This window comes from Halichoeres trimaculatus, unplaced genomic scaffold (assembly GCF_033239565.1).
Source record: "Halichoeres trimaculatus isolate MK-OKI-2021-1 unplaced genomic scaffold, fHalTri1.1 fHalTri1_scaffold_16, whole genome shotgun sequence".
Classification (NCBI taxonomy): domain Eukaryota; kingdom Metazoa; phylum Chordata; class Actinopteri; order Labriformes; family Labridae; genus Halichoeres; species Halichoeres trimaculatus.
This window is the reverse complement of record NW_027437194.1, coordinates 31,389,496-31,410,567: the sequence shown is the minus strand read 5'-3', so window position 1 is coordinate 31,410,567 and position 21,072 is coordinate 31,389,496. Positions and strand designations below refer to the sequence as shown.

The following is a 21,072-nucleotide window of genomic DNA, read 5'->3' as shown; positions in this document are numbered from 1 at the left end:
AGGGTGCGCACTATCAGGTGTGAAGACACCCTAATTTTGTAGTGATGGTGGACACTGGAGCCACTGAGCTGAAGACTGAAGCACAAGCTAAAAGTTAAAGCACAAGCTAAAGGCTGAAACACAGGTTAAGCTGATTGTGATAACATTCATTCCAACCCACATGCAGCAGTTATTCTGCAGTGGTCTGTTCAAACTTGAGAGTCCATCAATAAAATGAAGAGCCAGGTTACTGCTTGGCTCTGCTTGGTGAGGTTGGAGTTGGTAGATGAACACTGGGAGGACATAGCCAGGATTCACTAATGTTACATGTAACAGACACTTCTCAGATCACCGGGCTGTCAGTACATCTGATCTACATTCAGTTCCAAAACAAACACATGCCTTGTTAAAGGTCACATCTCCATGACAGTGTGTGAGACTCCAAGCCAAAAGGTAGTGCTGCAGTTTAATTGATAAAGATCCTCCTCACAGTCTCTTCCAGTATAAGCCTTTCTGTTTATGTAGATTGTACCCCCCTCCATGAGTGAGCTACCACCCTATCATGGTGGAGGGGTTTGCGTGTCCCAATGACCCTAGGAGCTAAGTTGTCAGGGGCTTTATGCCATGACAAACAGGTCCTAGATGACAAATTGTAGCTCACAAAGACCCCTTATGATGAGTAATGAAAATGGTTCTAGATTTCCCTTGCCTGGACATGGGTCACCAGGGCTCCCTCCAGGAACCAAGCCTCGGGGTGGGGCACAATGACGAGCGCCTGGTGGCCGGGCCTGCACCGATGGGGCCCAGCTGGGCACAGCCAGAAGAGCCAACCAGGGACCCCCTTCCCGTGGGCTCACTACCCGCAGGAGGGGCCATAGGGGTCGGGTGCAGTGTGAATTGTTGGGCGGCAACCGAAGGCAGGGACATGTAATGTCAACTCTCTGCCGGGGAAGGAGCCTGAGCTGGTGCGCGAGATTGAGAATTTCGGGCTAGATATAGTCGGCCTCACCTCAAGGAGTGGAGTTGCCAATGGTGAGATGCAGCGGGCAGGGGTGGCGATATTCATTGCCCCCAGGCTCGGTGCCTGTACATTAGAGCACACCCCGGTGGACGAGAGGGTAGCCCCCCTCCGCATTTGGTGGGGGCACAGATCCTGACTGTTGTTTGTGGCTATGGTCCAAATAGCAGTTCAGAACATCCACCCTTTTTGGATTCCTTGGAGGGAGTTCTAGAGAGTGCTCCATCTGGGGATTCCCACGTCCTGCTGGGGGACCTGAACGCTCACGTCGGCAATGACAGTGAGACCTGGAGGGGTGTGATTCGGGGAAACGCCACGCCACGCCACGCCTGGACCACCATCCAGCATCTCAGGAGGGGGAAGCAATGCACTGTAAACATTGTGTTCAGGGGGGTCAACAGTGCGCTGTTGACCTCGACTTGGGATGTTGTGGATCGGTGGAAGGAATACTTCGAAGACCTCCTCAATCCCACCAACACACCTTCCTTGGAGGAAGCAGGGCCTGGGAATGTAGGGGTGGGCTCTTCTATCTCTGGGTTTGAGGTCTCCTTGGTGGCAGGGCCCCAGGGGTGGATGAGATTTGCCCAGAGCTCCTTAAGGCCCTGGATGTTGTGGAGCTGTCGTGGCTTACACGACTTTGCAACATCACGTGGACATGGACAGTGCCTCTGGATTGGCAGACTGGGGTGGAGGTCCTTCTTTTTAAGAGGGGAGACCGGAGGGTGTGTTCCAACAATAAGGGGGATCACACTCCTCAGCCTCCATGGTAAGGTCTATTCGGGGAGAGGTCTGTAGGATAGTGGAACCTCGGATTCAGGAGGAGCAATGTGGTTTTTTTCCCTGGCCGTGGAACTGTGGACCAGCTCTATACCCACAGCAGGGTCCTCGAGGGTGCATGGGAGTTTGCCCAACCTGTCAACATGTGTTTTGTAGACTTGGAGAAGGCATTCGACCGTGTCCCACAGGGAGTCCTGTGGGGGGTTCTCCGGGAGTATAGGGTGTCAGGGTGCTTGTTACCAGCCGTCCGTTCCTTGTACGACCAGTGCCAGAGCTTGGTCCGCATTGGGGGGTCTGTTTTGGTGACCTCAGGATTTGATCACTGCTTTTTGCAGATGATGTGGTCCTGTTGGCTTCATCAAGCCATTTATCAAACCTTCAACTCTCTCTGGATCGGTTTGCAGCCTAGTGTGAAGCAGCTGGGATGAGAATCAGCACCTCCAAATCCAAGTCCATGGTCCTCAGCCGGAAAAGGGTGGAGTGCCCTCTCCGGGTCGGGGATGAGATCCTGTCCCAAGTGAAGGGGTTTAGGTATCTTGGAGTCTTGTTCAGAGTGAGGGAAGGATGGAGCGAGAGATCGAAAGGCGGATCGGTGCAGGGTCTGCAGTAATGTGGACTCTGCACAGGTCTGTAGTGGTGAAGAGGGAGCTGAGCCAGAAGGCAAAGCTCTCTGTTTACCAGTCGATCTTCGTTCCCACCCTCACCTATGGTCATGAGCTTTGGGTAGTGACCGAAGGAACAAGACCCGGGGTACAAGCAGCCAAAATGAGCTTCCTCCGTAGGGAGACCGGGCTCACCCTAGAAGATAGGGTGAGAAGCTCGGCTATTCGGGAGGAGCTCGGAGTAGAGCCGCTGCTCCTCCGCGTTGAGAGGAGCCAGATGAGGCGGCTGGGGCATCTGATGAGAATGCCTCCCGGACGCCTCCCTGGTGAGGTGCTTAGGGCACGTCACCCCGGGAGGAGACCCCGGGGCAGACCCAGGACAAGCTGGGGAGACTACATCTCTCAGCTGGCCTGGGAACGTCTCGGGATCCCCCAAGAAGAGCTGGACAAAGAAGCTAGGGAGAGGGAAGTCTGGGCTTCCCTGCTAAGGCTGCTGCCCCTGCGACCCTACCCTGGATAAGCGGCAGAAGATGGATGGATGGATGAATGGACCTTTTCTCATAAATATATCTAGGATGTAACTGGTTTAGTTTTTGTCTTCTGAGATTAATAGTCGTCTTTTGCTTATGCTTTGGAGGAGCTAACTGTGTTTCATGTATACCTCATAATTTCTGACAGTGAGTATGAAACCAATGTGATGATTAACTTCTGTGTGATAAAATATTTTCCTCATGTGTCTGCAAGTTTTGCACACTTATCCTGATACACTGTCATTAACACTAATGAGGGTGCTAGAAGTGAATAAAATCTCAGCACAATGCAATCAGAGTAGATAGTCATAGTTTTTTGTTTACTCGTCACCATCTGTGCCTCCCCTCTTGCCATCCTTACCACTCCGATCAAATCCCCACGTCCATACTCTCCAATCAGCTCCTTCTTGCCATCTTCCTTAAGGATGACAGAGCGCAGTCGACCACTCAGCACTATGAATGTACTGTCTGACTTTTCTCCCTGTCTGGAAAATACAGATAAAACTTCATTTTAGTGTAAATAGACAAACAAGCCCATAGTCTAAAACAAGCAGACTTCTTGATATGATTTCAGTCATTTTAAAGGTTATAAGGGGTATACCTGTAGACAGCTCTACCAGCTTCCACAGCCATCCAGTCTAGAGCAAAGTCAATCTGTCTGACAAACGACGACATCCTCTTCACCACAGTGTGAGCCACGTTCAGCACAAACTTAGGCTCCACTCGCATAATTCTGAAGAGGAGACAGAGACATTCACTGACAAGGAGCAAGACAACCCAAATACCCTCTAATTGTTTCTTGATTGTTAATGTTCCAGGTCTTATAATCTACAGTCTGGGCTGCCATACAAAGCCAAAATACAGTCACAGCCATTTTCTTAAAATTAAGTCAAGAAAGAGATCTAACCTTTAAGAATATGCACTAAAGGACGTCATTGACAACCTAATAAAACTAGGGATAGGTATTGCTAAGATTTTATTAATACACCAATGCCCTTATTGATTCTGCTTATCAATTCTGTTCCTTATCAAATCCCCTATCAATTCTTCCTTCCTTTCTCTGTACAAAAAGGAGCAGGTTTTCTGTATCAACAACATTTAATTGAATTTACAAATGAATAAATGCAAAACTGGTCACTGGATCTGGATATCTCTGGAGGTAAATAAATAAAAATAAATAAAAATCTCACATCAAGTGACAATGATGTACTGTTTTATGTTACTGACTGAAGTAGGCCATCCAGTGTCTAAAAGTGGATGTAGCAATGCTCTATGTTATTTGGAATCCAGACATAGTTATGACGCCTACCATGAGCCTGCACATAACTTTTTTTTTCATTTGTCTGCAAGAATTTTGACATTTACGATTTTTAAGAATTGTTCACAAAGAGTAGTTGTGATATGTTTTTGAGATGAAAGCTGAAATTCTGGTGCAAAATCGAAGTTATTACATGTATATGCCAACCACAAGCATATCAACACAATTTCCTATATATGTTGACATCAAGCTAGCCCTGATCCGTTTCTAACATGTTTAATTAAGGAGATTTTTACCCTCTTAAATATAGTGAATAGAAATTTCTTGTAAGAGAGTTATGTTCATTTTTTGGTGAGTTCAGTTCTTCAGTAAAACTCCAAGCTGAAAATCCTGAATCACAGTTCTCTTTGGAAACTGTTATCATCTGCTAAGCTACAATAGCTGTGGCAGACTGGTTGACATAAGGTCCAACAGCTCTGGCATAGTGTAAAGAATCAATAAGGGGATCGTTAAGCACAAAGGCTAATGATATCCATGGATTGAAACATTTCTTATCAATTACTAACAAGAACTGGTTTTCTACACCCATCCCTAATTATAATTAAACATAGATATAAACATAATCAATCAGCTGGTCTGAGCAGCTATTTAATGATTAAAAATAAAAATCTTCAGCTGAAACGAATTTGCCCACAATTTCTGTTCTAGATGTAATTATAAAAAATGCTTTCAATGTTTTTGCATCTTAGTAAAAAAATAGCTATTCCTAAAGCTTCTGTATAAAAAGAAGGTTACACATGTAACCACGGTTTTATGAACCCTGGATGACTGCCAGAGGCAGTTCTTCTCACTAGATGTCTCCATCTCCCGCAAGTGCAGGCCGAGTATTAATATCAACAAAGTCACATGTGACCCCGGATGACCCGTGGGAGGTATAACTACCGGTGTCATCCGGACACTCATTCCCACAGAGTCTTCTTGCGACTTGGGAATTCTGAGCAACTGAGAACTCTGGCAGTCATCCAGGGTTCATGAAACCGTGGTTACATGTGTAACCTTTGTTTTATTTCACCCTTCCTGACTGCCAGAGGGAGTTCTTCTCACTGGATGACTTATACCAACAGTGTCGCGAGGAATCCTGGGTACCCACCTTAACAAGATGAGGCACAGGACCCCGGCTGAAGGACCATCCCAAGTGGATGGGAAGTGGCCACATTGACTCTGTAGTACTTTGTGAACGTGCTTGGCACTGCCCATGAGGCTGCTGCACATACATCTGCCACAGGCACCCCTCTAAGCAATGCCCATGAAGTAGATACCCTTCTGGTGGAGTGACCCTTCACCCCGATGGTAAGGCCTGGCCTGCCAACTCACATGCATAAGAAATGGCCTCAACAATCCAGTTAGATAGGCTGTTTGGAGAGAGCACAACCCTTCTTGGCACCACTATGACACACAAAGAGATGCTCTGACCTTCATATGCAGGCAGTGGCATCTAGATATGCCCTCAAGGTCCGCACTGGACAAAGCTGTTCCCTACATTCACACCCCTCCTCCAGCTGGGGGTCAAACTTAGCCAGCTTAATGGGTCTATTGAGGTGTGAGTGCGCCAGCACCCTTGGCAGGAATGCCGTATTAGGCCACAGAGTTACACCTGAGCCATCTGAGTTCCACCTCAGACAGGAGTTGCTTACTGATAAGGCATGTAGCTCCGCTTTGCCGTTGTCATGGTAAGGGGGAAAGCCGTCTTCATAGACAGCCACTTAAGCTCTGCCCGATCAAGAGGCTCAAAGGGAGACCTGCATAGGGCATCCAACACTATGGACAGATCCCAGATTGGAGTCTTCGGTGGCTTTGGTGGCTGCAGCCTCCAGGCTCCCCTCAAGAAGAGGGTCACAAGCCTGTAACTCCCTATTGTTTGGTTGTCCACTGTCACATGCCTGGAGGAAATAGCTGCAGTATACACTCTCAGGGTTGAGGGAGAGCGACCCTTGTCTAATAAGGACTGAAGAAACTCCAGAACCACCGGGACAGAGCAGCTAACTGGGTCAAGTTCACAACTCAAACACCAGTTTGAGAACAACTTCCACCTGTTTGCATACTGCAGCCGTGTTGACTGGGCTCTGGCTTGCAGGATTGTTGCTCTAATGGGCTCTATGCAGCAGCTCAGCATTGGGTCTGGCCACTAAGAGTTGAAGGCGGCTGGGGCTGGGATGCTAGATCCGACCTTCCAGTTGGGACAGAAGATCCTTCCGGTTGGGGAGGCGCCAGGGTGTCCCCTGACAGAGTCTGCGCAGCAGAGTTGAAAACCAAGTCCTGGCTGGCCAGAATGGGGCCACCAGGAGGAGTTGGTGTCCCTGATGGAGTACCCTGAGCAGTGTTGGCCATATCAGGGGAAAGGGTGGAAAGGCATAGAGAAGCCCTCCAGGCCACTCGTGAGCCAGAGCGTCCTGTCCCACAGGACTGCTTTCCTCTCTTAGTGAGAACCAAAGAGGGCACTGGGTTGTCTCCCGTGAGGCAAACAGGTCCACCTCTGCCTCTCCGAACATACTCCATATGGTCCGTACCACGTCTGGATGAAGCCGCCATTCTCCCGGAAGGGGCCTCTGTCGGGAGGGGAAATCTGCCACCTGGTTCTGCTCCCCCGGCAGATAGATGGCACGGAGGCTGGCCAGGCAGGGGGCTGCCCATCGCAGCAGATCCTGTGACACCTGCGGTATACGAGCTGACTTTGTACCCCCTTGGTGGTTTATATGAAACACTGCACTGATGATGTCTGACCATATCAGCACATGTTTCCCTCTGAGGTATGGCATGAGATTCCTGAGTGCTAAGTGCACAGCCCACAGCTCTAGCATGCTGACATGCTCCCGGCTCTCCAATGACCATTGACCCTGAGCTATCCTGCCCTGCCAGACAGCCCCCCAACCTGAAAGGCAGGCATCGGTAGTTACCGTCTCCTGACGAAAAGGAATGGCACCCAGGCATACATCCCTCACCAGATAGGCTCTGCTCCTCCATGGTGACAGGGCCTGCAGGCAGCCCTGTGACACCCGGAGCTTCTTGCTCCTGTGCCACCTGGCATCCAGGTGAAAGCTGTTCAGCCACCTTTGCAGGGGGCATACTGACAGTAAGCCCAGAGGCACAACAGCAGATGCAGCTGTCAGTTTGCCCAGAAGATGGAGGTAAAGGATGTAGGGCAGTACTACCCCTCTTTGAAAACGAAGTAGGAGACCCAAGATGTCGTCTACCCGTTGCCTTGATGGGCGGGCCTTCATAATGACTGAATCCAGAGCCAGCCCGATGAAGGTTGTACTCTGGGAAGGGGACAGAGAGCTCTTCCCCCCGTTCACCCCGAGTCCCAACTGCGCAATGTGCGAGAGGGGGGCAGCTGTGTCCTGAACTGCTCGAGAACGGAATGGCGCGCCGATCAGCCAGTCGTCCAGAACTGCCATAATCTTCATTCCCTGGGACTGCAGGGGTGAAAGGGTTGCAGCGATGTAGCGCGTGAACATCCATGGGGACAAAGAGAGTCCGAACTGGAGTACTTTGAACTGGAAGTGGCAGCCTCTGAATGCGAAACGCAGAAACCACATGTGGTAAGGTGCAATTGGAATGTGAAAGTAAGCATCCTTCAAGTCCACAGATGTGAACCATTCCCCTTGGCAACAGCACAAAGAACACCCTTTGTGCTCAACATGTAGAATGGCAGTGTCTTTAAAAAACGGTTCAACCCCCTGAGATCTAAGACAGGGCGAAATCCACCACTTTTCTTAATTACCAGAAAGTAAGTTGAGTAGAACCCCCTGGGCTGTGAGAGGGGGTCTACTGGCTCGATGGCACCCTTCGGCTTCGATGGCACAGGAGAGCGGATAACTCCTCGACCAGGGCTTGAGTCTTGCCGGATCCGTGATGATAGTCATTCTGATCTGGCTGGAGGTTGGGGGCCAGCGTCGGAATTGAAGCCTGTAACCCTGAGCTAGTGTGGACAACACTAGGGGTCTGAAGTACAGGCTGGCCAGCAGCAAAGTTGCTGCTGGGAGAAAAGACCGACCGCCGGCCCCGAGGCCTCAATTCCTGCGCCCCCCGCCTCCTGGGGCCTTGGGAGGGCGCCTTGAGGGCTCTGAGGCACGGTGATCTCGGGGTAAATTAGTGGAGCCATGCCAAAAGCGTGCTCGTCCCCCCGTGGGGCGTTGAGGCCCCCTATAATTGGCAGTTTGAGACTGTGGTTGGGAGCGCTCTTGGGACACACTTGCTGAACCCCTGGTCCTACTGGGAGGCGGCATGTCTCTGCGAAGCCCTGAAAACTGCTGCCTGGTCTGATCGGCTTGTACCGTCTGCTCCAGAAGCTGGACCGCTGCTGAGCCAAACAGCTCCCCAGGTTCCAATGGGACCGCGCGATAGGTCCTCCGGCATGTCTCAGACAGGGGTGACTGAGCCAGCCAGACTTGGCAGCGGGTCTGGACTAGAGTGGACATAAGGCGCCCAAGTTCTCGGGACATAAGGGCAAAAGCATGCAATGAGGTGTCGCTCAGGCCAGTAGTGGGTGCGTCCACAGTCATCTGCTGCAAGGAAGCTGACAGGGCCAGCATGAGGTGGGAAAGGGAACTACCAATACGGCTCATGCGTGCTGCAGTATCATAAGCCGCGTTTTCACCAAGCAGTCCGGGTCGGTTCGTCTCGGTACGGTGCGCTTTTAGCTGTGTTTCCACAGACTCATCCCGGGACGGATCCCTAAAACCGAGACGAGCCGTCCCACTTTTTTGGGACCCTTTCATATGGGTGCCAGACTGAACAGATCCGCTCTCGGGAGGTGGAGCAACACACTGCAGACGGTTGATTGGTCAAAAGAGTCACTCACCCTGACAGCGGCTGCATTTCTCCTGGCGGCTCACAGATGTCTCTGAAACGAAGCTTGATTGCACTTTGTAACAGAGAGTTACATGAAAATCACAGAGAGGACGAAATGCTGCATGTCTTCCATCCGTGCTCTTTGTTTATTGTGTCGCGTTTTCTTCTTTGTTGGATTTAATCGCAGGGTAAGCTGCTACGGCGTCGCGCTATTGTTTACCAGCTGTGGCTTCCGGCATGCGGCTTACACGCCGCCCACCACGAGAGGGCACAGTTTGCTGTGGAAACGCAAACGGGATGAGACTTAACTGTACCAAACCGTCCCAAACCGTACTGAACCGACCCGTACTGCTTGGTGGAAACGCAGCTATATACTCTACACAGCAGGTCATCAGTGACCTGGCATTGTTGTCGAGGGCACCTGGCCTCAGGTCTTAGAGCCTCCTCTGGGGGAACTATAAGAGAGACAATAGCCGGCTCAACAGATGGCATGCGGCTCAGACCAAAATTAGCCGCATCCTGAATGGCTGCCAAAGTGCGCCCATCAGACGTCAGCTGTGAGAGAGCCTTTGAGTCCCTCCAGCTGGCCTGCAGCTCCCTCAGTTATTCCCCTATGGGAGGAACCGAAAAGCTAGCAGGAGCTGAGCTGTGTCTGAAAAAGGTACTTGAAGGAGGTTGGTCAGGCTGCTGCGAATCCAGGTGCAAGCGAGCCAGGGCCATACATAAGTATTGAACCCATAGAATTATCATCAGACCCCTCCACCAATCCACGGGCTGACAAGCGAGAACCTGACCCAGAGGCGTGGGAGGGCCCCTCCCCACTTTCATCCACATTGAAAAGTGCAGCTGAAGCCACCACAGAAATAATGTCCTCCTCTGGGACCAGCTCCAGCATTGGGGGAGTCCTGATGCTTCCGCCCTCCATAACAGTAGGGCGCAGAGACAGGAGGAGTGACTTCATCTGGGCCAACTCACTAGACAGCTGAGACAGCGTGTCAGTCTTAGTCTTTTTCCTACATGGGGGGCCGCCCAGAGCCTCCTGTGCCTTTCCACCTAGATTGGCCTGGCTGAGGAAGAGAGGGTTCCACTGACTAGGGGGGCCTGTCCCCTCCACTAAACATTACACCTCGGACAGTCTTGAAGACCTTAGTGTACGTGGCATAAAGCTACAGTTCATACACGGGTCCTCGGATAATCCCTCCCTCAAATGTTCGATACACAAACATGAGGGGCAGAGATCATGGCCGTCCTCAGGGTGAAGGGGGGCCATACATGCTACTCAGAAATGCGAGTTCAGCATGGTGGTCCTTACGACAATCCAGCCAGATGATAACTTTACCAGTGGGCAATACCTAACAACAAGGTGCAGCTATAGCTTCAGTGAAAGTCACCTGCCGGGACACAAACAGTGAAGGCACTACATTAACTGTGAAATACTTCTGCCCTTCAGGGCAGCGAGAGCACTGTCGTCGCTGGCACTACAGCACAGACAGACGACAGCCAGCATACACGCTCCTGTCGGGTCACCAACAGTTTTAACAGTGGGCGCACTATGCCAACTGTTCAATACTTCCAAGCTTCAGTGAGAGGGCAGCGAGAGCACGGCCGTCACTGGTATCGGAACAACAACAGGTAGCCCTAGAGGAAGCACTATGTCAACTGTTCAACACTTACAAGCTTCAGTGAGAGGGCAGTGAGAGCACGGCCGTCACTGGCGCTTCAGTTAGAGGCACAACTTAGAGTTTGCTCCCGTGGGAGCACTATGCTAACTGTGCAGTTAGATCTGTACTCAGTAGCTTCAGCGAGAAGGCAGCGAGAACACTGCCGTTGCAGGCACTATAGTAAGGGAGCTACACGGAGGGAACACGCTCTTGTTACCACCTAGCCCCTGTTAACTGTGAATTAGAAGCTATACTTATGTGATATCGTAGAAAGGGAAGCAAGAGCGCTGCCTTTGCTGATACCTCAGAAGAAACGGTCGATGCCGAGCGTGCACTCTCTTACCGGTCGTCTTCGATAGGCTCCAGCAGGGCACTCTGCTAACCATCCAATGTGAAGGTAAAGGCTAACGCTGCTCCTTCCTAAAACGGGAAATTTGTTGCAGCCTCTAGAGGACAAACAACTCGCAACTCCGACCTAGCAGTCTCAAGGCTACAAGCAACAGTCCTTTCATCAAATGCTATAATAAGCATTTGACCTGCGTCAGCAAGAAGAATTAAGGGAATGAGTGCCCAGATGGCATCGGTAGTTACACCTTCCACGGGTCATCCGGGGTCACACGCGACTTTGTTTATATTAATACTCCACCTGCGCTTGCGCGAGATGGAGACATCCAGTGAGAAGAACTGCCTCTGGCAGTCAGGAAGGATGAAATAAAACTTGACATTTGTGTTGACTGTAGCACTCCCTGTTTACAAAGTGGTGGCTCTCATTCTTGCTGTTATTTTCAGAAGTAAAAAAAAAAAATTCTGATCCTGCTACATTAAAAGCAAAAATGTTCTTCATTGTGTTGTCAATGACCTCATCTTATAATAATAATAATAATAATAATAACAATAACAATAACAATAATATATTTCATTTGTAATAAAATGCTTTTTTTGGCGCTCAAAGAAGTTTTAGATGTTACTCCCCAAAGAGGTTACAGGCTTTAAAAATTACCATATTTAAATTGTCAAACTTATGACTGATGACCTCACTTACTTTTGTAGTTCACAAACAGGCATTAGTGTTAATCTTGATGTGTTTCAAAAAGAAGCATGGCAAGCACAAAATAATTTAGGTTTTGTAATTTCTCTATCCACCGCAAAGTTTTGCCAAGAGGCCATATTTTCACATTGGTCTACATATTTGGTGCATGGAGATGTGTTCATGTGGCTGACTCATAGAAGTGGGTCTTGGAAATGGAGAGGAAGCTGCAGTCTCGCTGGGCTCGAACAGTAAATATGAGCGGCTCCCCTGTCAGGACAGCAAGCTGACCCACAAGCTCTCCTGGGTGCGTCACAAACAGACGTGTGTCTTCTTCACGGTCAATCATCCGCTGGTAAACGTGGAGGAGGCCAGAAATTACAAACTGAATGCTCACCTCCTGAAGCACCAGGAGAAAAGAGGACACAGTTTGTAGTCAGCAATTTGGCATAAAGATGAGCTTATAGAACACACTGATTTGCTAAAACATTTGTGTTCAGAGTCATATTTTTAACAAACTACTCCTTTAAATTTCAGTAGAAAAGGTAGAAAGTCCTCTATAAGAAACGTATAAAAGACATAAGGCTATTCCATTGAAACTGGTTTCAACCCCCCCCCCCCCCGAAATGTCTCTGCAGGAGTTGTACAAATGCTGGTCTAACCTGGTCTCCCTGACGAGCAACCACAGAACCAGCTTTGACCTGATGGAGGGTCACTCTGCCCTCAAGCAAACTGGGGTCCTTTGGCAGGAAAAAAGACAGATCAAATATTCAAATAGCCGCTAAATATCACAGAGCTTTCTTGTATGTTTCAGGACTTACACGCTCACACTGTATATTAAAAATATCCCTTAACATATGTCACTTTGCAAATATCCCTGTTGGTGTTCATTTTCTGGGATCAGCCAATCACCTGCAGCTGGATGATTCCCAGCAGGTCTTTTTTTGCAGCTTGGAAGATTGCGCAGCTCTTGTTGAGATGGATGGCATTGGGGTGCCCCCCACTGTCTGTGTAGTAAAACACTTCAGAGGGTGTGTGCTGCAACGTTGCACTTTTCTTCAGACTGGACTGTAATGACAGATATAAGACAGGGATAAACATGGAATTGCATGACAACCAGCAGCAGAAGCTGCCATGGATGTTGGGACTTTTATGATTAGGGTAACTAAATAGAAAATGTTAACCAGAACAAGATTTGGGGTTATTACTTTGGAAGGGATGACAGGACTAGGTGGAGCCTCTTCTACTGAAAGTTGAGCACGGTCATAAGCCATGTTCAGGTCATTACCTGCAGACAAGGGAGGAGAGTTTTAGTGTTACTCTGTGTGTGTGTGTGTGTGTGTGTGTGTGTGTGTGTGTGTGTGTGTGTGTGTGTGTGTGTGTGTGTGTGTGTGTGTGTGTGTGTGTGTGTGTGTGTGTGTGTGTGTGTGTGCGCGCCAAGTGTGAGTGTAACCTGTCTCTGTGGGGCTCTCTGTGGTTCCAGCAGGCAACTCGTCCTGAAAGTGCAAACGACGGGGGGTCTTCACTGAGTTTACCTCTGCCATCATGTTGTTTATATTTGTCAAAGGCACTGCCTGGCTCTCCTGTCAATCAAGCAACAAAAAAAGCAGTTAATAAGGAACACTTCTGTCAGTCAGGACTGAAGTAAAATTTGGAATTGCACTTAACATTTTTAATTGAAAAAAATGTCAAGTATAAAAGAGTGAACAAAAACTTAATCTAAAAGCAGATTGTGTGTGTGTGTGTGTGTGTGTGTGTGTGTGTGTGTGTGTGTGTGTGTGTGTGTGTGTGTGTGTGTGTGTGTGTGTGTGTGTCCTTGTTAATGCAAGGACATTGTGTCATTGTGTCCTTGTGTCCTTGTGACTTTGTGCTTGTTTTTGCAGGAATTCATAGCCAGCCTCTGGAGGACTGTAAATGTGTGTTTACACACAAATGTGTGAGCACTAATTAGTTCCCCCCTACCGGATTGAAGAGCTCAGTTGTGAGGCCCAAATAGTTATGTAATGCCAAGAAGGTGACTCTTTGGAGGCGCACCATAATTATCTACAGCACATGGAATAAAACAGAGCAGAACACATTATACAGCAGATGCAGTTACAACCAAATTGGATCAAATTATTACATTTTGAATTGTTCCGATAAGTCACATAATACAAACATGACATACCCTGCGTGTACAGTTGGGCAATCTGTTACCTGAATGACACGAACAAGTGTTTCTGGGTACTTCCTAAACACAGACTCAAAAGCTGATGCAGGTAACCGCAAGATAGTTGAGCGGGTGGCAGCACGTGCAGAGACAGTCTTATACGGAGCTGGGAAACCCTGCAAATGGAAAAATGATTAAATCAGAAGAAAGTAGGTCAGAGCAGACCGTATACTTATGGTTGACTTAGCCACCCATTTGTCCAATGTGACAATTTAAGTGCACAAAGGCCATTTTCCTCTTAATCTTAGTTGTAGCAAGTTTAAAACCTGCAGCATTTGTGTTATAAACTTTAGACACTTTTCTAATCCAAAGTTATTTACTTCTTGTATTTTAGATTGAATAAAAAAAAGAAACACTTTCAATTTTCCAACATTTTCACAGTTCCATTTTTTTGTACAATGATACGTATAATGATATGTCCTTAAAATATTATTAAGACCATGTTTTTTTCTTTTTCTAATCAATGAATTTTGATTTTAAAAGCTTTTTTGGTCAGCTCAGTCTATTTCCAACAAATACAGAGTCTGCAAAAGAAATTGTATTTCTTTTTTTTTAAAAATATTAATCAGTGAAAACCTTAAGAATTACCGGAATTATGAAACATTAAATTCTCATGAAATGAACAAATTAAACTATGCATCTCAAAGAAATACCTCGATTAAATGAGACTTGGGAAAAATCAAAATAATGGATAGAAGAGTGAGTTGAATAAAAATAGAAAAGATGGCATTGCAGAAAATGTGAACATTTGAGAGTAGCCAGTAAGCTGAGGAACAAACAGATCAGTGCGCAAACGAGGACAGAAACAGGGGAGACAGTCTGATGGGTGGATGGAGGAAATCAGGGGCTCACAGTGATGATGTCCAGAATACTGAGCAGGCTGTGGACGCTGTCTCCTGGGTGCACATCCTTTACGACTGGTTCTGTACCATCCTTAAAAGAAAGGGAAAAAAAACAAACAGGAAAACCAGGAATGCACCAAAGGCTTTGTATTTCTCAAGATATTTCTGTACTGCCATGTGACTCTCATATATCAGCAGTAAGAGTAATATTTGCACTCATTATTTGTTATTATTGACAGTGGCAGATAAAGACAGAGCCACACATCTAAAAACAGACAACAGGGAGCTGTGTTATCCTCTTCATTTTTTTACTTTGTTGCATTACTGCCCCCTGCTAGTTGTATTAGTTCACATTCTGTGGGCATGACTGGGAAGAGGCAATGAAGAAATTACAATCTAGATTAAAGTATACATATTCTCTGGCTGCACTTCATGGATATTTGGCCAATTTAACTGATCAGAGCCCCCCCACTGATGATTAGTCCATGTTTCAGTGCCATAAAGTGAAAAGAATAGTACGGCTGCATTTTGGGAACATGTTCTCCACATACGCTTTCCTGGATGCAGAGCTCAAGTTGTCCATCCTGCACCACGTAAATGCTGTCGTCGTCATCTCCTGGCCTGAAAAGACCTTCACCTTCCTGCAGCTCAATAAACACCATGTGGCGGCACAGCTCGAGAAAGACAGGCTTCTCAAAATGTCCCAAGACTCTGCAACAAGATGCAGACAATTTATAAAAAATGAAAAGGAGAAACAACATATTGGAGAAGCTAAATAGGGAATAGTGGCATATATGCCTACCTAACATTTTTCAACATGTAGAGGACCTCTGAAGGCAAGTTTGAACTCTGCACATCAAATTCTGTTAGGTCAGCTTCCAGCAGGGAGGGGGGAGGCTCCTTTGGCTGCAGTGTGGGAGGATCTTTACGAATCCTCAAGATTCTTTTTAGAAAGGCACAAAAATCATCCGTTATTCAATATTTATTTAAGCTCCAGTTACTCTGAGGGATTGTTTTAAGGTTTCTCTTCCACCCAGAATAAATAAATGTTCTCATGAAGCATACTTGCGAGCTATGCTTAGAACTTTGGTTCTCTTGCGTATGCGCTGTGGTTGCTTTGATGCTGAGGTAGAGGAACTGGGTGGAATAGAGGACAGAGTCTGGACCTAAGAAAAATAAACATATTTCAGATTTTAGCTAATAGCAGCAAGAATAAGATACCTCATGTGTTAAAAAGATGCACAGTGATTTATTACGGTGCAGAAAAAGGTGCTTATCTCCCTGCACAATGCTTTCTGTGGCGGTAAATCAATAAACACAACAAATGGAGGTGGGTGTTAAATATAATTTGATTCATGAAAAAATATTTCTTAAAAACCCTCCAATGCCCAGTTTTCAGCCTAACACCAAATGCCGAGATGAATCAATCAGACCATATTTTTGTGAATGTAAAGGAAACCTTTCGCATTATCTTCCTTCCATAGAAAAGCACTTTGTCCCGTTTTCTGAATCGGTACTGTCGTACACCAGGCTGTTGTCCTTGCCAGAAAAGAGAAAAATAGATTGAATATCAATAAATCTTTAAAACACTTTCTGGAAAAAAAGAGAGAAAAAAAATGATAGATGTTCCAGAGGAGTCACCCCCTATTATTTCAGACACAAAAAAGGCACTTAACATAGTAAGTGATAAGAACGAGCAGGAGTCCGGGAAGAGATTTGATAACTTACGAGAAAGCTTGAACGTCCTGTACAGAAACAGAACCACAATCCCAATAAGTGAAACAGCCACTGCAGCTCCAATAAGTGCACCGGTGAGCTGAAAAATAGACAAGAGCATTGAAGGGATTTGTTAGTTACATTAGGAAGTATACAGTGTACCTGATGGGTGACGACTAAGCTGGTTGATAGGGAACATAATCTTACAGTTACACAAGTTACATGCCAAGCAAAGTAAACATAATATTGTTACTCATCACTTTCAATCACACTAATCAAAGAGGTAACTTGCCAATCCTTAATATTATTAATTAGTTGTAAACCTCCCAGACTGGCAGTAGTGAATGGATGGCAGTGGTTTTTCTGCTTGCATAAAGCAAATGATGTTTTTGAATTGGTTTTTATACCATGGTGGTCTGCATCCTTTCTTCCACAAACTTCTGCACACGTGCTGTGATGTCACCTTTGCTGTATTGGTTGAGAACCTGAAAAACACATAAGGTTAACAAAGTCTCCTCGATACAGCTGACAGCAGATTGCTGTTGAGTACAGCAGCTAAAGGAAACAGACTTCAACCATTTTCCTTCAAAATGTACATTCTGTATAATTCACTTATTAATCTATTCTGTATAATTCACTAATTCTTTCTTATCTAGATTACTGTTCAGAGACATGGGGACTTCCCTAGAACCACTTCTCATTCTGCAAAAAAGAGCGATCAGAATTATTAATAATGCTGATTTTCAGGCATACACAAATTAATTCTTTTGTAATCCAAAGCTCTAAAATTCTGTGACTTGGTGGAGTAAAAAACAGTATTTTTCTGTATCAATGATACACTGTAAATCAACTTTACATGGTTTAAAATTGTTAGAGAATAAAAGACAGAGCTATAATTCAATATAAGACATTTCAAAGGGGTAGGGTTAAATAAGTTGATACTTCTTCCCACTCCTTTTCACTCATGTAAACCAAGAATCTTAAAAAGTGATTGTCGTGTTTTGTTTTCATATTTTCTGGTTATCATTTATCTGTGTTACTTACTGTTTGTCATCTACATGAACAAAATAGTCATTCATTCATTCAAAGTGACTTAGGAAGAAATCTTAATTGAAATCTATTAAGATTAAGTTAGTCACACCATAAATACACCAATCCATTAAATTATTACTCAATAACCAGTATGACAGCAAAATAACTACATTTTAGTGAGCTAAAATAATGATTGTTTCACTATTCAAATATGACCACTACTAATGGTAAACTTATTGATAGACGTAATTCTTGAATTATTTCAGCAAAGATCAATAAGTGTTCTTAATTTGTTAAACATCAGATTATAGTTCTGAATACCTGTAACAAATGTACCAAGTTACACCTTCACCTCACCTTACCAGCTCTGCAAAGTTTTATGGCTGAAATTATTTGGCAAAAACTAAAAGCAGTAAATACTAATTCCTCACATGTGTTTTTGTCATCAAAATTGTGCCAGTTAGTTTTCTACTGACTTCTTTGTAGTTGTTGTTTTTCTACTGAGAGAACAGAAGAGAAAAAAGTCGTGCTGCGTATGTTGCTCAGAAACTAACTTCGGACGTGTAGGCAGAAAGCACAAGGCCGAATTGAATAAAATACTATGTACTGTAACTCACAACTGCCCAGTTGACTGACACTCAGTATAATACTTGGCATTAAACTGCCTGTCCACACTGTTTGGCTGCTATTCTAGATGTTAAAACGAGGAAAGGGAGTTACACTTGGCCATCTGCACAAAGTCCCATCCTCATCATGGTCCATCCTGCAAGAGTAGGGTAAAAATTAGCCCTTGGTGTGCGATTTTGCATAATGGTTTAAGAGAAAAGGTTGCATTTCATGGAGTATCGATGGAAAAAGTGGAAAACTTTGTAAAGAGGAACATAGATTTTGATTTATCAGCATGCTACGCCGACAGGGAAGCTAGTCATTTGACTAGTCACGTGAAAGGGCTAACAACAAACTTGGTGATGAACCTTCAAATCAATCAGAATACTGATGTTTATTTCCATCTGATGATTCACAGTTGTGAACGTTAGCTGTAGCATAACGTTAGCCTCACTAACAATTAGCTAGCATCTGGCTGAATTCGGATGAGACATCTTGAAGTGGTATTTACCAAAGTCGATGTCTAACCTTAACATTACGATTTCACAGCGAAAACAAGATGTTAGACTTACTTTTCGAGGACTTCTTGGTTGCTTCTTTAAGAAAGTGACATACCATACAGATGGTTGAGTAAAGTTAGCAGGCAGCTAACAAAGTTTTCTGTTGCTGTCACGAAGCCCTGCCTACTTCCAAATCCCACCAATCACGGATGTGATGACTGTTGTTGCCTTGGTAATGTTCGACGTCATTGTCCAATCAGGATGAGCGCAGACACACCCCAGTCTTCCTGTTTACAGGATCAAATCAAGCCACCTCAGAAAATAAGCTTATTTGACTGAGCGTGTCCTCATAAAATAGCACAAAACACATATAGGTAACCTAAGAAGTCAGGTTTATAATGGTGTTAAGCACATAATGAAACGTATTAACGGTGGTGCTTGTACTCTGCTCGGGTGTTGTATTTTAGCTGGATGATCAAAGGCCACCGCACTTTAATCAGTTTGAAAAACAAGAAGCATTTTTGTTGTTGTTGTTTGTTTTGTTTGTAGCAAATATCTGGAATAACTCCCATGAAATGTCAAATCTGCCAAAAGTATCACTTCTTGAAACTTTTTTTCTCACTTGTCTCTACAGCATAACAGCCCAGCGCTGTAATATGCTTATGTTCTAGAAAGAGTTCTAAAACTTTGTACTCAAGTACAAGTACTGTAACATTGCTTAAATTTTACTCAACTACAAGTAAAATTACTGGTGTTGAAATAATACTTTAGTAAAAGTACAAAGTACTCTTTTCAAGATCTAGTCAGGGTATTAATTACTTTTTAAACAAGGGATGGTTCATTGCGTTGTCAATAGCAGGCATTCCAACCGATGAGATGAAATGTTGCTGTCAGAGTGATGTCATGGTGCTGCTCAATCTATTATAGATATTCCTCTGTAGAGATAAGTAAACTATCACACATCTTGTTCCAACATTACTTCATCACATCACCGAGATTAGCACAGAGGAACAACACATTTTTTTTTTTTAAATCATTCAATTTGAGCTTATTTTTTGATTGTTTAGCATAGTATGACTGAGTGGTAAATTTGGTCAAACTTTTGGTCTATATCACAATATTTTTGGCTTTATTAAATTCTTTTGCAGTTTCAGACCAATGGAAATGAATAGATTCCTTTATCATCGGGCACTGGTTGCTAGGCGCTACCCAAGTAGCTGCCTGTTGCAGCAGCTCTCTCGTCTTTGTCCGTTTCTTGTAATTTTTTCGTCTCTTTTTCGTCATCTTTGTATTTGGAGTGGATCATCACTTTGTATGGTTCATTGTCGGTCACGGACACAAAACTTTTTGTGGCTTCGGCGGTATTTTTTACTACTTTTCTCCTGTGTTTGTCTGGAGATCCTTCATGTAACCATGGCTGCATTGTTTACATGCAAAATTAGCTGTTAGCAGCCTGTAGCATGTCAATGCTAACTAGTGTAGGGCTTGATGATTTCCCTCGAGCTGAGGAGGAGGTGAGGACGACGTGCTGGTTCTCAGATATGAGCTGGGAGGTGACGACGTGGACCTGTCCTTCCATCCATCGTTGTTGGGAACGTGGGATCTCGCTCCGGGGGATGGATGAGCTAGCTGTGCTAACCCAGCAGCATCGTGCTGTTCACGGACGTGGCTGACGGAGCTGACATCGGACGCCGGGACACATGGGAGGAGCTTCGCCTGCTGTGAGCAGACAGGATCCAGGAGACAGAGACTGAACAGACTGCTGGGGAGGCTCAGTCCTGGACCCTGTGGAGGTGGAGACTGGCTGGGCTGGAGAGTGGTGGACGAGTGGTGGACGGGATGTCGTCATCTAATTTCTTATGGACATTTTTGCACTTTCTATACTCTTTCTTACTTTTGTTTTCTTTAATGCTGCGGTGACTCCTGAATTTCCCCTCGGGGATAAAAAAAGTATTTTCTTTTCTATTCTATTCTATTCTATTATTTCGCTCCCATTTAAATGAATAGAGATTTATCATCACCATGGAAACCACTGGAACAAAGACATATGTGTGATGTCACAAGAAAACTGCAGGCTGTTTTTGGAATTCACCTACCACATACTGTGTATGAAAGTAGTATGTAGTTGGCACTGCATACTGCATACCACACTTGAATGTAGTATGTACTATGACTGTTCTGTTAGGTTTATTATGTAGTGAAGCGGAAATAGGATTTTTTTTTTCATACGATTTATTTTCCATACTTAATTTTGATTGTACAAAACAAACCATGAGTAGCCGACATGTTGACATTTCACTTATTAATCTGTAAAAATATTGCCAGAAGCAGCATTTTATATGAAACAGTCAGTGGTGGAGAAAACTTGTTATTTCAGAGAGGAATTACTTATCATTTTGTGACAGTGTACGATGGCCTATTAGGGCCATTTAAAAGAAAAAAACACATCAAGGATAAACATTAC

At 45.4% G+C, this 21,072-nt stretch overlaps 1 protein-coding gene across 3 annotated transcripts in view; it reads right to left on the bottom strand.

The window, feature by feature from the left end:
• LOC141805125 (patatin-like phospholipase domain-containing protein 7) overlaps positions 1 to 18,801 on the bottom strand; it is a 66,340-nt gene extending 47,539 nt beyond the window's left edge. For 2 of the 3 annotated variants that reach the window (XM_074689877.1, XM_074689876.1), the window contains exons 1-18: positions 18,681 to 18,801; positions 18,223 to 18,265; positions 16,878 to 16,955; positions 16,483 to 16,570; positions 16,214 to 16,293; positions 15,820 to 15,920; positions 15,557 to 15,697; positions 15,306 to 15,465; positions 14,765 to 14,845; positions 13,900 to 14,028; positions 13,666 to 13,746; positions 13,157 to 13,286; positions 12,912 to 12,991; positions 12,616 to 12,771; positions 12,366 to 12,443; positions 11,898 to 12,103; positions 3,508 to 3,639; positions 3,268 to 3,391 (exon numbers count right to left, since the gene is read on the bottom strand). In XM_074689877.1, the coding sequence (XP_074545978.1) occupies positions 3,268 to 3,391; positions 3,508 to 3,639; positions 11,898 to 12,103; positions 12,366 to 12,443; positions 12,616 to 12,771; positions 12,912 to 12,991; positions 13,157 to 13,286; positions 13,666 to 13,746; positions 13,900 to 14,028; positions 14,765 to 14,845; positions 15,306 to 15,465; positions 15,557 to 15,697; positions 15,820 to 15,920; positions 16,214 to 16,293; positions 16,483 to 16,570; positions 16,878 to 16,955; positions 18,223 to 18,264 (1,887 nt within the window). In that variant the 5' untranslated portion in view covers position 18,265; positions 18,681 to 18,801. The remainder of the gene's footprint in view (positions 1 to 3,267; positions 3,392 to 3,507; positions 3,640 to 11,897; positions 12,104 to 12,365; positions 12,444 to 12,615; positions 12,772 to 12,911; positions 12,992 to 13,156; positions 13,287 to 13,665; positions 13,747 to 13,899; positions 14,029 to 14,764; positions 14,846 to 15,305; positions 15,466 to 15,556; positions 15,698 to 15,819; positions 15,921 to 16,213; positions 16,294 to 16,482; positions 16,571 to 16,877; positions 16,956 to 18,222; positions 18,266 to 18,680) is intronic. The other variant, XM_074689878.1, reaches the window with a different exon arrangement.
• Between the last annotated feature and the right edge of the window lie 2,271 nt (positions 18,802 to 21,072).